Here is a 12,300-nt window from a genome sequence, read left to right as displayed (position 1 = left end):
TTAATTAACAATAAACTTAGTGTACATGTACTCCTAAATTTGATGAAAGTGATTAAAATAGACAGCTCTCTCTCTTTATTCTGACATTTAACTAATTCAAAAGATATTTCAATATTTATTTATCCAAAACAAAACAAGTTCACTCTAAATTGATGTTTAACAGTAAAAAAAAAAACGTTTTTATGTTTTTTCCCTAAAGTGTATGTAAACATCTGGTTTCAACTGTGAATATACTGCTGTGTATTGAAAATTCTCTTGTTTTGCATAGAAATATACTGAACAACATACAAAGCATAATATATAAAATAACATCTATCTGAGTTTTCTCTTTGAAAGAAGCTCCTTATGTCCACTGCAGGGCTCGCAAAATTTCAAAATCCCTGGTAGCCCTTCGGGCAGGCACTCTTTAGTTTTTGGTAGCCCGAAATAAATTTAAGTAGCCCGAATAAAAAAAGATTATTTTTATTGTATAATATTGTAAAGGAAACAAAACATTAATCAAAAAATTTTTAAAACACAAATTACAACAACTGTATAAACATTACAATCAACTCAAATATCTGGTTGTAATTAAACAGAAATTTCTGTGAACTTGTTAGAACTGTGTAGAACATGAATTAGTCTGTGTCAGATCCTGAATCTGAAATTTCCACTGAAGTCTCGGATGAGAAAATGCCACTCGACGTTGAGGGCATAGCATCTCCTTCATCAGCTTTCTCTTCCTGTGCATTGCCCTCCATTTCACTGCTCTTTGTTCTTGTCGGGGTTTTATGATCCAGGTGTCTTGAACCTTTTCCAGAAAACATCCAGAAACGAATCGACTTGTCAGGGCAAAAAGATTCAACTGTTTCCCCATTAATGGAGAGTTGCATGCAGTCATTCAGTGTTTCAGGGTGTAGAGAGGTACGATGTGTTGTCTTCACTCGGTCCATGCAAGAAAATCCTCTCTCACAGATGGCTGTTGATGGACTAAGTGTCAGCATTAATTTCACCAGCAACAAGATATGAGAGAAGTGTTCTGGATTCTCAGAGAGGAGATCTCTGTACAAGCAATCTACTTTGCGACCCCGGCGTTCTGCAAGCCACACTTTTAGATCCATCCATTCTTGTGGAATTTTCTCTTTCTCTTCTGCATCTAGCAAACAGGCAAAATGTGTGACAAGATAATCCACCTCTTCATCCCCATAATTTGCTAGTTCTTCTCTGGAGTAGGGAAGAGTGGAAGGGTCAAAAACCTTGAAACAAGAGAGAGGCTTTTCATGGAGATTTTTAAATCTGTTGTACTTGTACTTGACTGTGTTGTCAATAATCTTCTGGATCTCTGCACCAAAGGTGTCTTTGTCTGTTCCCTCACCTCTTCTAGCAGGTCGCTGACTTTTTGTTAGCTGAGTTCCACAGTAGCAAATGCTACCATCCTGGTTCGCTGTGAACTTTGTGTCCAAGGTTTTCTGATATTCTCCTGGTTTTGTTTTTAGGCTGAGTAAGCGTGATGTTGTGCTCTCAACTAACTGATTTGTTCGTGTGATGTTTAGGTTATCATGTAACCATGTAAAGCACTTTGTGCTACAGTTTTTTTTTTTGTATGAAAAGTGCTTTATAAATAAAGATTGATTGATTGATTGATTGATCATGCTGAAAATCAGTACAGCACTTGGATAAGATGGTACTGTAGTCCAACATGAAATGCAGGAAGCGAACAAATTTCTCAGTCTTCATCTCCTGCACCACCCCCTTAGCCTTGGCTGCATCCTCGGCTTTGACATCACTTCCTTCTGCCATGTTCTCCATATGAACAACAGTGGGAGTGTAATTTTTTTCCACAGCCTTTAGACATCTCAGCCGGCTTGGAAGCCACCGTGTGCTCTTCAGGCCACTGAAATGTGCCATCTTCTCATTTAGCAGTTCACTTATTTCTGTCAGCTCTCTTCGCTTCTTTGGGGAATAGTAGTACATCTTAAAGATGGTTTTCAGTGTATCTTCAAATTTCACCAGGTACTCACAGCCTTTCACGCTATCCAGCATGGCTAGCTCTAGTTTGTGTGCCACACAGTGGATTGTTATGATGTGAGGTATCCTCTGTTTCAGTCTCCCAGCTACTCCTGTTTTCTCACCCATCATCACTGCAGCACCATCAAAATTTGCACACACTACTTTCTTTTTCCATGTGTCTTCTCTGATACCCATGGTGTTCACTGCTTCATCAATAGCCTCTAAAATACCTGCAGCATTTGCACTCTTGACTGGCTTGATCATGTATGTGGCTATGTCACCATTATCCCTCACATACCTGACGTGAACCAACTCCTGTTCTATTATACCAGTGTCTGTACTGCCATCTGCAGGAATGGATAAAAACCTGCTTTCTTGAATTTCCTTTTCAATCTGGTCTCTTGAAGTTTGTGCTATTGCTCCAATAAACTCTCTGCAAGCATGGTCATTGAGGTAAGTGGAACCAAGATCGAGGCCATTTGCTTTCTGAAGTTTGCAAAGACTGCTAAATTTTGCCAGTGGTAGTTCACTCTTTGCAACATAGTACGCTGCTCTAAACAGCTTTTTCAGGACTTCTTGTTGTGCTTGGTTTATTTTTAGTATGGTTTTTGCAATTGGTGTTTGTTCTGGGACAGATGCTGCAGACTGAGCACCAATGCATTTCTTGTGATGCAGAGATTTCTCATGAGTTCTGATGGGGTCTTTCCTAAAATTACTGGTCCCAGTAACAAAGGCGCTTGTCGACTCAGAAATAGAGGGAAACTCCCGACACACCCGGCAGGACATCATGTTATTTACCTTGTCATATTCCAGCCACAGAAATTCTTTTGTCCATGAATCCAAAAAACTGCGCTTTCTTTTTGCCTCGTAGTCTGATTTGTCCTAACTTTTCCGCTTTGTGGTCGGCCTTTCTTTGCCTGTCCCTTCTTCATCCTGACCTGTCTTTTTTGGCACAGCAGAACTAAAATACCTGCGTAAATCCATCTGTCTTTACACATGCCAGAGATTTTTTTTTAAAATTCTCTGCGCAGTCAACCTCTAGCACGTTTAAGCTTGCTGCGGGAGATTTCACTTGCCACGTTTGAAGAGTAAGCTAGTAAGTGATGTTGTGTCCTGTCTGACTATACCATATTGCACCACTAGAGGGTGGTGTTGTGAAATAAGAGGAAAGTGCAATTGGGAAATTGTAGAGTTAGAATATAGTTAAGACGGCTATCTGATAACTCGATGTGTCTCCCTGTTACCTCTACGATGTAAAGTTATGTGCTGCATTCATTAAAGAGCACTGTTCTTTGATGAGGACTGGTTTATTACCTGTCGCTGCTACAGGATTGCCGAGGAATTGGTGCGCAATTAATCGTCACTCACCAATCAGTACTGCCACTCTCTATACACAGTTTGCGCGATCGCAAAGTGAAACTGAAGGTAAAAAACAAGCACAAATTCAAACGCGATTTCAATATGTCACAAATTGACAGAGGCTCATCGATGCCAGTGACATAATTACTCAGCTACATTTGCAAAAGAAAGCAAAGGCATTGTCATATATTTTTACTTACTATGATAGCCCGACGGGCAGGGCTGAGACAGATTTTGGTAGCCCGACTGGAAATATCACTAGCCCCGGGACGTCGGGCTAGCGATTTTGCGAGCCCTGCACTGTTGTGTTCATCAGTACATAACTGAAACCGATTTAGAGTGCTTTGTTTAGCCGTGGAGGGTAAGAACTGAAAATATGAAATAAACACACTTGTAAGCTAAGACTGTAAAAAAACAGCAGCATTGTTGTTCAGCTTTTCATTTCACCATTTTTTGATTCACTCGAAGAGCAAGTAACGTAATATGGGTCAAGTGATCAGTTTGACATCAATCTTTTGTGATACACTGTCATATTTACATCATTTGTACAGTACGAATGATTTGCTTTGGTACCTGGTCAAACTTAAGCTCTCCTCTGTCTGCCTGTCTGCACTTCTCCTACAGCAAACTCGCAGGCAGCAGCTTCTCCCCCCTCGCTCACAGGCGTAAGTGCTGTGCTCAGTCGCCCAGTGCCTGAGCTCGGATCATACCAAAATTAGGGGGAATTTACGACTGTGCGCTATGTGCTTCGAATATTGTGTGTGTTTTTTGTTTTATAAAGTTGTCAGTCAGGCATCTAACTATGAAACAAATTACCAAAAGACCCCGGGCTTCTGAAAAAATGACCCAGGCTTAAGCCCAGTAAGCCACCCCCCCTGCTCCGCCGATGGTTGACTCCAAATCTCCCGACCACTATGTCGATCTGAGAAAGCAAGACCGAGACAGCGAGACCGAGACGAGACCAAGACCGGTCTCGAGACATCCAACTCTAGATCACACTAACTCATCTACACCCTTTGTACAGGGTGTAGTAAACTCTCCACACTGATCCCCACTCTGTCGTACACAGTGTTGGGTAAGTTACTTTAAATTAGTAACTTAGTTACATTACTAGTTACTTCTCTAAAAAAAGTAACTCAGTTACTTCAAGTTACTCGTTACTTTCAAAGTAACTAGTTACTAGGGAAAGTAACTTTGGTTTTACTCAGAATTCTCTTGTTAATGTGTTGCTTCCGTAACTGGATACCAGCCAGACTGCCAGTCTTCTAGCTTGCTTACTTGCCACAAGTGCACTGTGCCACCTACCAATAGAAAGGAAAAAATAATGTGCACATTTCCACGAGAGAAATCCCACGCCTGGACCGTCGTTGACCGCCGCCATGATTCTAGCCTGCTTTTTACATCCAACACAAAAACTGCAGTCGTGGTGCTTTTGATTGTACTCAGAACTTGGAAATTCTGCCTTCTGAATAGGAAGATGTAGGTAACACCAGACTGCAGATGAGCTGCATACAGAGCTGGACTGGGACAAAACAATCGTCCCGGTCATTTTGACTAGAGACCGGCCCACCATTATAGGAAAAATCATAAAGCCTTTGAATGAAAATAAACACTGTTGTGACAGTGATGTACACTGTTCTGATGGTATATATGTATCAATCTATCAATTGTTTGTTGTAAGACTCAGATAATTATTTATTAAAAGCGAGACATTTTAAATGAGAATAAGAAAGAAAAGTATATCTTTGTCCCCCCCTTTCCCTGTTAATGCCCTACCTGGCCCCCTGGCAACACTTTGCTAGACCCGCCCCTGCACAGTTACCAGCTGTCAGCTACTTAGAAAAGGATCCTGGTGTTATTTGTCTCTCAGAAACAGTTCATAACTTCCCTTCAACTCATTCATGTCACCTAAAAGGTAAACCTGTTTCTCCATCAGCTGTTCAGCTCTGATGATTCAGTAAGGACATCTCCTGGTTTCATCTTCTTGTTTCCCTCTCACCAGATAACCAAACCGATATCATGACCAGCAGCTTTACAGCTGTGGCTCCAGCAAACATCAGCTGATACTAGAAATTAATATTAAATAAATTCTAACAACAGCTGATCAAGCTTAAACGTGCTGCTGTTGTTTAACGCGACATCCGCTGGTTTCCTCTTTCTGGCGCTGTCAGGGGAAAATTCCCAAATAGAAAGCTGCCAAAGTAAAACAGAGACACAGTGAGACAATATAAAAAATCATATGTACAATGGGTGAACTCTCTAATGAGAGTCACACAGTACTCTTCTTTATTGCAGGTTATACAGGCATGTAGGTTACACAGCAGACGGAGGCAGTCTCCGCCTGTTCTCAGAATATATTGCTTAACTGACAAATGCATATCTTACTAAACATTCTGTCCGTACTATACTAAACGTCTGCTTAAGTGGCATTTTCCATTGTTCTTTGCACAGGAACTTGTCTTCACAGGCATTTGATAAGCATAGGCAAGGTTTCATGTTTATCAGGGTGAATCGTCATTCAGAGTTTACATAATCACAAGCAAAGCATATTTGAATAATAAACAAAATCTTTTCACATTTCCCTCCTGTTGTTTAACTTTCACACTAGTTAAAACACCTTTGGTTTATTATCTGTGCATGATTTCTTGCAGCGCATTTTTAATCAGCACGTCATACATTGGTGTTATTACAGTATTTCAGTGTCAGGGGGATCATCATCATCTTTGTCCATGGGCAGTGTCAGGTATGCCTGCACATGAACTGCAACAACTTTATTAATCATTGATTGTGCACATGGCAAAATACAAGAAGTAAAACAACAGAGTAGGAGTAGAAGAACTCCTACAAAAACCAGTCCTTTTATTAAAAGAGATTTCCAGGAACCACTCAACAGCCAGGTAAGCCAATCTTCAGTGTTCGTGACGTAGTCCTGTTGCTGAGCGTCCCTGAGTTGTTTCAGCGTGCGTAAGGCGTCGGTCATGTTGGAAGAGTGAACATTATCTGGAATGTACGTACAGCATGTGTTGTTAAAGAGTATACAGAGTCCTCCTTTTTCAGCCAGAATCATGTCCAGTGCGACTCGGTGTTGCATCACAGTTATGCGCAGGGCATCAATCTCTTCATTTTGTTGATTGTTGATTTTGCACGAGGCATTCAGGAACAGTCCAAAGCGGTAATCCAAAGTTTCAATCCTTAAAATGTTCTTTCCGGTGCCCACCCATGGAAACAGTGAGTGGAGGACCTTTTGTCCGGTGGTCCAAAGCTTAAATCCCTCTGGCACATCACTGCCATAGATGGGGTCATGTGGTTGCACTGCGGAGACGTCTCGTCGTCGTCTTGTAGTCTGAGAGATATTTACAGCTGACATCCTGAAGGTGTGGTCTGAAATGAAGATTGGGGCACAGGTGCCCGTCCATCCGGGTGGCAGTATGAAGTAGGCACGTTGTCCACACAGCCAGTACTCACTGTAGGGTGTCCAGTCGTTGCCAGTATAGGTGAAGACAGTGTCCCAGCCTTGGTCCCAGTCCGTGCTTGACAGGTACCAGTCATATTCGTTCCACTTGTCACCTTGATAGCCTCCAATGTGGAATGAGTTTAGTGGAATGGCTATTGTCAGGAACACTGAGAACACAAACATGAAGCACAGGGTTGTGACTGTTGTCAGCTGGCATCCTGTTGTCCAATATTGACGTCGTCTATGTCCATCTCTCCTTTCTCCCTCAGTGGAATCTTGGGTTCTTTGTCTAGCATCTCCATTCCTGTGAGTGTTCTCCTCTTCTCGACCACCAGACACACCCGTAGCCTCTAATGAGTAGACCTCAGCCAGAGGAGTGGGATCACGAGTGTTGCCACTGATCACCCTACCCCCCACCGAGCGAACACTAGAGGTTGGGGAGGACCAGAGTCTAAACTTATCACTCACTTTAAGGAGATGTTGGTGGGTCTTGGATTGGTTCAGCCTTCTTTGTGTGGCTTTGATGAATCCACGAGGGTCGTTCAGCAATCCTGCATGCTGTGGGTGTTGTGAGCAGGACCTGGAAGAGACTGGGAGAGAATCACGCGGCAGTTGGTTGCTCAAAACTATTTCTTTGTTTTCCAGTAGTTTTGTCATCCACTCTGCTTTTGTTGGGGGCAGGGTGCTTTGGTTTAGCTGACCACACTTTTCAACAGTGATGTGTGACTGTGAGAGCAGGATGCCTACGTAGGAGAGCTGTCTTGCATGTGTTAGATAAGAAAGATTAGCCTGTAGTAGTATTGGAGTTACTGCGTGTGGGACCTTGATAATCAGCTTGTGTCCCAAAACAATGTCGGCAGATTTTTTAACAGCCTCTGCTGCTGCTGCACAGGCTTGCACACATGTAGGTAGGCCTGAGGCTACTGAATCTAGTTCACATGAGTAAACGGCTAACGGTCGTTGTTTGTCACCAAAAGCTTGGGTCAATACTGCTTTCATATAGCCTGAGCTGCCATCCACATGCAAATGAAATGGTTTCTCATAGTCTGGCAGTGCTGTTTTGTTTTTCTGTACCTTTACTGCATGCTCTGCATGCTGTAAAGCATCAGCTAGACTTCCGGTATTTTGAGTGACCCAATGTTTATCTACGTGGGCGCGGACCTTTGGGAGGAGGCCTTTTAGAAACGCGTTTTTTAGTTGTTGTTCAAAAGGGGTGTTCACGCCCTCATCATATTCTAGACCTGAGTTTTGTCTAAAGACTGGTCGTAGTCTGTCTAGGAAGTCAGAGGCAGACTCGTTTTCTTTTTGCTTTGTTTCTCCTATTTTTCCGTAATCTGGGTTTGGCGCCTGAATTAACGGAAATTGCCCTAACGGGCCTGGAGGCCATGGCGGTGGGTCTTCGCGGGTCATTAGGTCCAGTTGTTGTCTCGCTGAGACATAAGGGTCTTGTGGTTTCACAAAGGGATTTTTTGAAACAGGGGGATAAGGATTTGGGGGGTATGGTTGCTCAGTATCAGGGGGACTTGGGGCTGAGGGAGGTGGTTGACAAGGAGGAGGATTGGTGGTTTCGGTAGGTGGCTTTTCGCTTTGTTTATTTTGCTTTTTGTTTCTTTTCTCTTCACGCTTTTTACTTTCCTCCTGCCATGGTACAAAGAAACTTACGTATTCGAACATGCGCAGGACTTTCTTTTTGCCACTAGTCTTTTCTATCTCTGCGTGTAGGCATTTACTTAATTGCTGTATTTGGCCAGGGCTACAGTTCCCCTCCCAGGCGGTGCAGTTTGTTTTTTGGGGATTTCTCCACCTATTTGCGCTTATCTTTCCTGCACCAGGGCATTTTTTCTCTAACCATTGTTCATCTGCAGTCAATTCGGGTTTTGTAGATTTATTTCCCATATTTAATTTTTGATTTATTTTATTTGATAGTTCTTTGTTTATTTAGCGCTTAGTAATACACACACACACCTGCGGCGCTTTCGCTGGCACGAGAACAGAGAGAGGTGGCTGACACGCCCTTCTACTTTTGAGCTATTCTCAAAAGCGGTGTCAACTTTACGTGATAAAACACGACCTTCCTCTCGATTCACCAGTACTTCAGCAACCAACAGTAAACAAATCAGTGGAATAGTTCAGCCTCCTTATTGTGCTGTAGAAATCAACTTATTCCACCAAAAAAACAATAAAAGACAGACAGTTTTAACCCGCGTTCACGCTACCAGCTTCCTTAAAGCGAGCGTAGTGCTTCCAGCCTTTTAAACTGCGGAATGAGTCCACGCAGGACTACCAATTCCGTCTTACAGGCGAGTCTATTTTTACCCTTTCGGGGAGCTACCAATCATTCTTAGACGAGCTCAATATTTATTTTACTGCTTCCAACCCTCTGCGGGCGAGCTGACTACCAGTCCTCAGGACGAGCTTAATGCTTCCAGTCTGTCTTGGACGAGTCTTAAGTTTCGTTTTCGTTTTTGCGCAAACCTTTATTATCTCAAAGTGGTCTGTCCTACCTTGGCGCTGGTTTCTTCAGATGCACCTGATCAGCCCCCGACGGTGCGGACCGCTTGTAAAACGTTGCAACGTGGGCTTCTCGTACCGACGGGACCTGGTGAGGTGCTTTCTGTGAGAGCTGCTTTAAATAGGCTGTCTCATCCGGCTTCGAAGGACCAAGAAATGTCAGGGGAAAATTCCCAAATAGAAAGCTGCCAAAGTAAAACAGAGACACAGTGAGACAATATAAAAAATCATATGTACAATGGGTGAACTCTCTAATGAGAGTCACACAGTACTCTTCTTTATTGCAGGTTATATAGGCATGTAGGTTACACAGCAGACGGAGGCAGTCTCCGCCTGTTCTCAGAATATATTGCTTAACTGACAAATGCATATCTTACTAAACATTCTGTCCGTACTATACTAAACGTCTGCTTAAGTGGCATTTTCCATTGTTCTTTGCACAGGAACTTGTCTTCACAGGCATTTGATAAGCATAGGCAAGGTTTCATGTTTTATCAGGGTGAATCGTCATTCAGAGTTTACATAATCACAAGCAAAGCATATTTGAATAATAAACAAAATCTTTTCACAGGCGCAAAGTGGGCGATAAATAAACAAGAGAGAAAAGCCGATCAGCTGATCATTGATCAGTTTCGTGATTGAAGTAGAAACGGGAGAGAATGAGAGAAGAAGAGGCAGCTGTGCAGCTTCAGCTTTGTGTCTTTTTCATTGTAGCTGAAGTCCGGGACAAACTGTGTTCCTTTTCACCTCAGTACGAAACGCGTAATATTTTCTCTGAATACCAGACGATTCTGTTTTTTACGGGACGGTTGGCAACTCTAATAATTAACCGTATGAACAAAATAAAGTTCAACATCAGTAACATAGCACCCACCCAGCTGTATAGAAACTCCGTCATGCTAGCTAGCACGCAGTACGAAAATGTCAGCATACTGAAAATGAACTCCACCTAAACTTGGTTTATATCTGACTCAGATAGACTGCAGGTCATAACTTCTTACCTGAAGTTCAGTTCACCTGACACGCGGACCGGCGGCCGCTTCGGGTCTCTGCTCTTGCCTCCCTTTTCCTTCATCCACCTGCTGGCCTCCACCACTTGCTAATGTTATTGAATCTGTGGAAGCTCCGCGATATCCACCACACGAAGTAACGAGTAACGAGCCTATCTAAATCCCAGTAACGAGTAACGCGTTCCTGGTTTTGGCATAATAACTAGTTACCGTGCTCGTTACCACAATAATAACGTAGTTACTGTAACGCGTTACTTAATAACGCGTTAGTCCCAACACTGGTCGTACATGCTGAAAAATATGGAGGAGTTTTTCTTATTCTGCATCACAACTCATTGGAAGAAATGCAGACACCTGCACAGGGCTTCTTCTGATGATGCATTTTATCAAACTGCTCCATTTTCAGCACTTTAGTGGATGCACAAGGTGATGGTGCAGGCAGCTGAATGAAACCGTTTACTGTCATCGTCTCCTTTGGCAGACTTCATCTCTCACTCGTTCTCCGTGACTGAGCTTCAGTTCCTGTTCCAGCACGTTCTTCCAGATCTGAGTGGCCGGACACTGGTGGATGTAGGATCCAGACTGGGTGCTGTGCTGTATGGGGTCAGAGGTCAACACACACACACACATACACACTCTGTTGCTGTCGTGTTTTTGTCACTTTAGAGGACATTAGAACGACTGTCCTTCTTCCTAATAAGTGGAGCTGTACAGACTTGCAGGAGGATTTGCCAGGAACACGAACAAACGCTCAGACGTTTGGTCTGAATGCACTTTTGTGACAAACTTTTTAAAAAGTAAATCGTTCAATTTAATTTAACAAATGTTGTTGCTTGGAAGTCTTTCATTTCTTTTTCACCTGTTGTCTTTGATGTGCGTGTGCATGTGTGTGTGTATTCAGGGGTACGTGTACAGCTCAGCGTCCCGGTTGCTCGGCCTGGAGATCAGCGAGGGTTTCGTCAGGCTGCAGGACTCCATGCTGCACAAATACAAGCTGACTGACAGAGTTCAGGTTTGTGTGTTTGAGTCGTGATGATCGCCTAGAAGAATGCTCAGCCACAGATGGTTTCTTCTCTCTACAGGTCCTCCAGGCTGACGTCTGCACGCAGGATATTCTGCTGCAAAACGCAGATGTTGTTGTCATGAATAACGTCTTTGAGTATTTCATGGAGCCCGAGCAACAGGTCAGGTAAGGTTACACAGAATATAAGACCTGCAGGGTGTAAGCTTGGACAGTACTCAAGTTTTGTTGTGTTTGGTTATCTGTGTGAAAGTTTGATCTTGGTTTTCGTTTTTGTTGAGAGGACATGCTGACATGCACTCAGATCTGACTGAACCGGTACTCGTTGAATCAGGGCAGGCGTCTTTGTGTCCTTTCGGCACAGAAAGCTGTATGTACAGAATCATCGGTCGAATCCAGCAAAAAATGTGCTGACTTTGCCCTAAAATAAGGGTTTAGTCCTGTGACGTATGTGCACAGTAGGGCAGCACTGGCATATATCTCCTATTGTGACTGTTCATGTGTAGGCACAGGCTGGACAGCCTCCATATGTATTTCAGAGTTGTCCCACTGGTTTGCTCCTGTAATGCCTCGTTCTTCTCCACATGCAGATGTAGAGAATGTACAGCCTTGAAGGGAATGATGAAGGATTTTGCTGTTATTGCCTGTACATGAAAAACACTGATCACACAGAAATGTACAGATCACAGAAAAGCCGAATACTGAAAGCGTTGGATTAGTAAAACATTTACCACTGTGATGTCAGCCTGTGCGCTCTCACAGAGTAGAACATGCTCACACTCACAGTGTCCTGTAATGAAACAAATCATCAGCATTTTGTGTTCAAACATGAAAGTAGTGATCATGTTCTCACAGCTTCTCTGCAGCCAGAGTCGTCTCCCCCTGCTGGCCATTAGAAAGAATGCAGGTTTAAGACATTCCTGGCTTCACGTCTCAGAGGGTTGTACTAAGAAGTG

The 12,300-nt window shown here is 43.1% G+C and overlaps 2 protein-coding genes across 2 annotated transcripts in view; one reads left to right on the top strand and one right to left on the bottom strand.

Annotated features, from left to right (window-relative positions):
• zgc:109986 (uncharacterized) overlaps positions 1-12,300 on the top strand; it is a 33,627-nt gene that overhangs the window by 8,013 nt on the left and 13,314 nt on the right. The window contains exons 4-6 of the mRNA XM_013266262.3: positions 10,805-10,926; positions 11,225-11,335; positions 11,406-11,512. Of these exons, the coding sequence (XP_013121716.1) occupies positions 10,805-10,926; positions 11,225-11,335; positions 11,406-11,512 (340 nt within the window). The remainder of the gene's footprint in view (positions 1-10,804; positions 10,927-11,224; positions 11,336-11,405; positions 11,513-12,300) is intronic.
• LOC109195835 (zinc finger protein 862) lies at positions 446-3,650 on the bottom strand. The gene is made up of 2 exons (XM_019348585.2): positions 1,632-3,650; positions 446-1,540 (listed from the first exon to the last, which is right to left on the bottom strand). The coding sequence occupies exons 1-2, from the start codon at positions 2,776-2,778 to the stop codon at positions 618-620; spliced, it is 2,070 nt and encodes a 689-aa protein (XP_019204130.2). The 5' UTR covers positions 2,779-3,650; the 3' UTR covers positions 446-617.

Source organism: Oreochromis niloticus, linkage group LG19 (genome assembly GCF_001858045.2).
Source record: "Oreochromis niloticus isolate F11D_XX linkage group LG19, O_niloticus_UMD_NMBU, whole genome shotgun sequence".
Lineage (NCBI taxonomy): Eukaryota > Metazoa > Chordata > Actinopteri > Cichliformes > Cichlidae > Oreochromis > Oreochromis niloticus.
The sequence above is the reverse complement of the archived record's forward strand: the minus strand, read 5'-3'. Positions and strand labels throughout refer to the sequence as shown.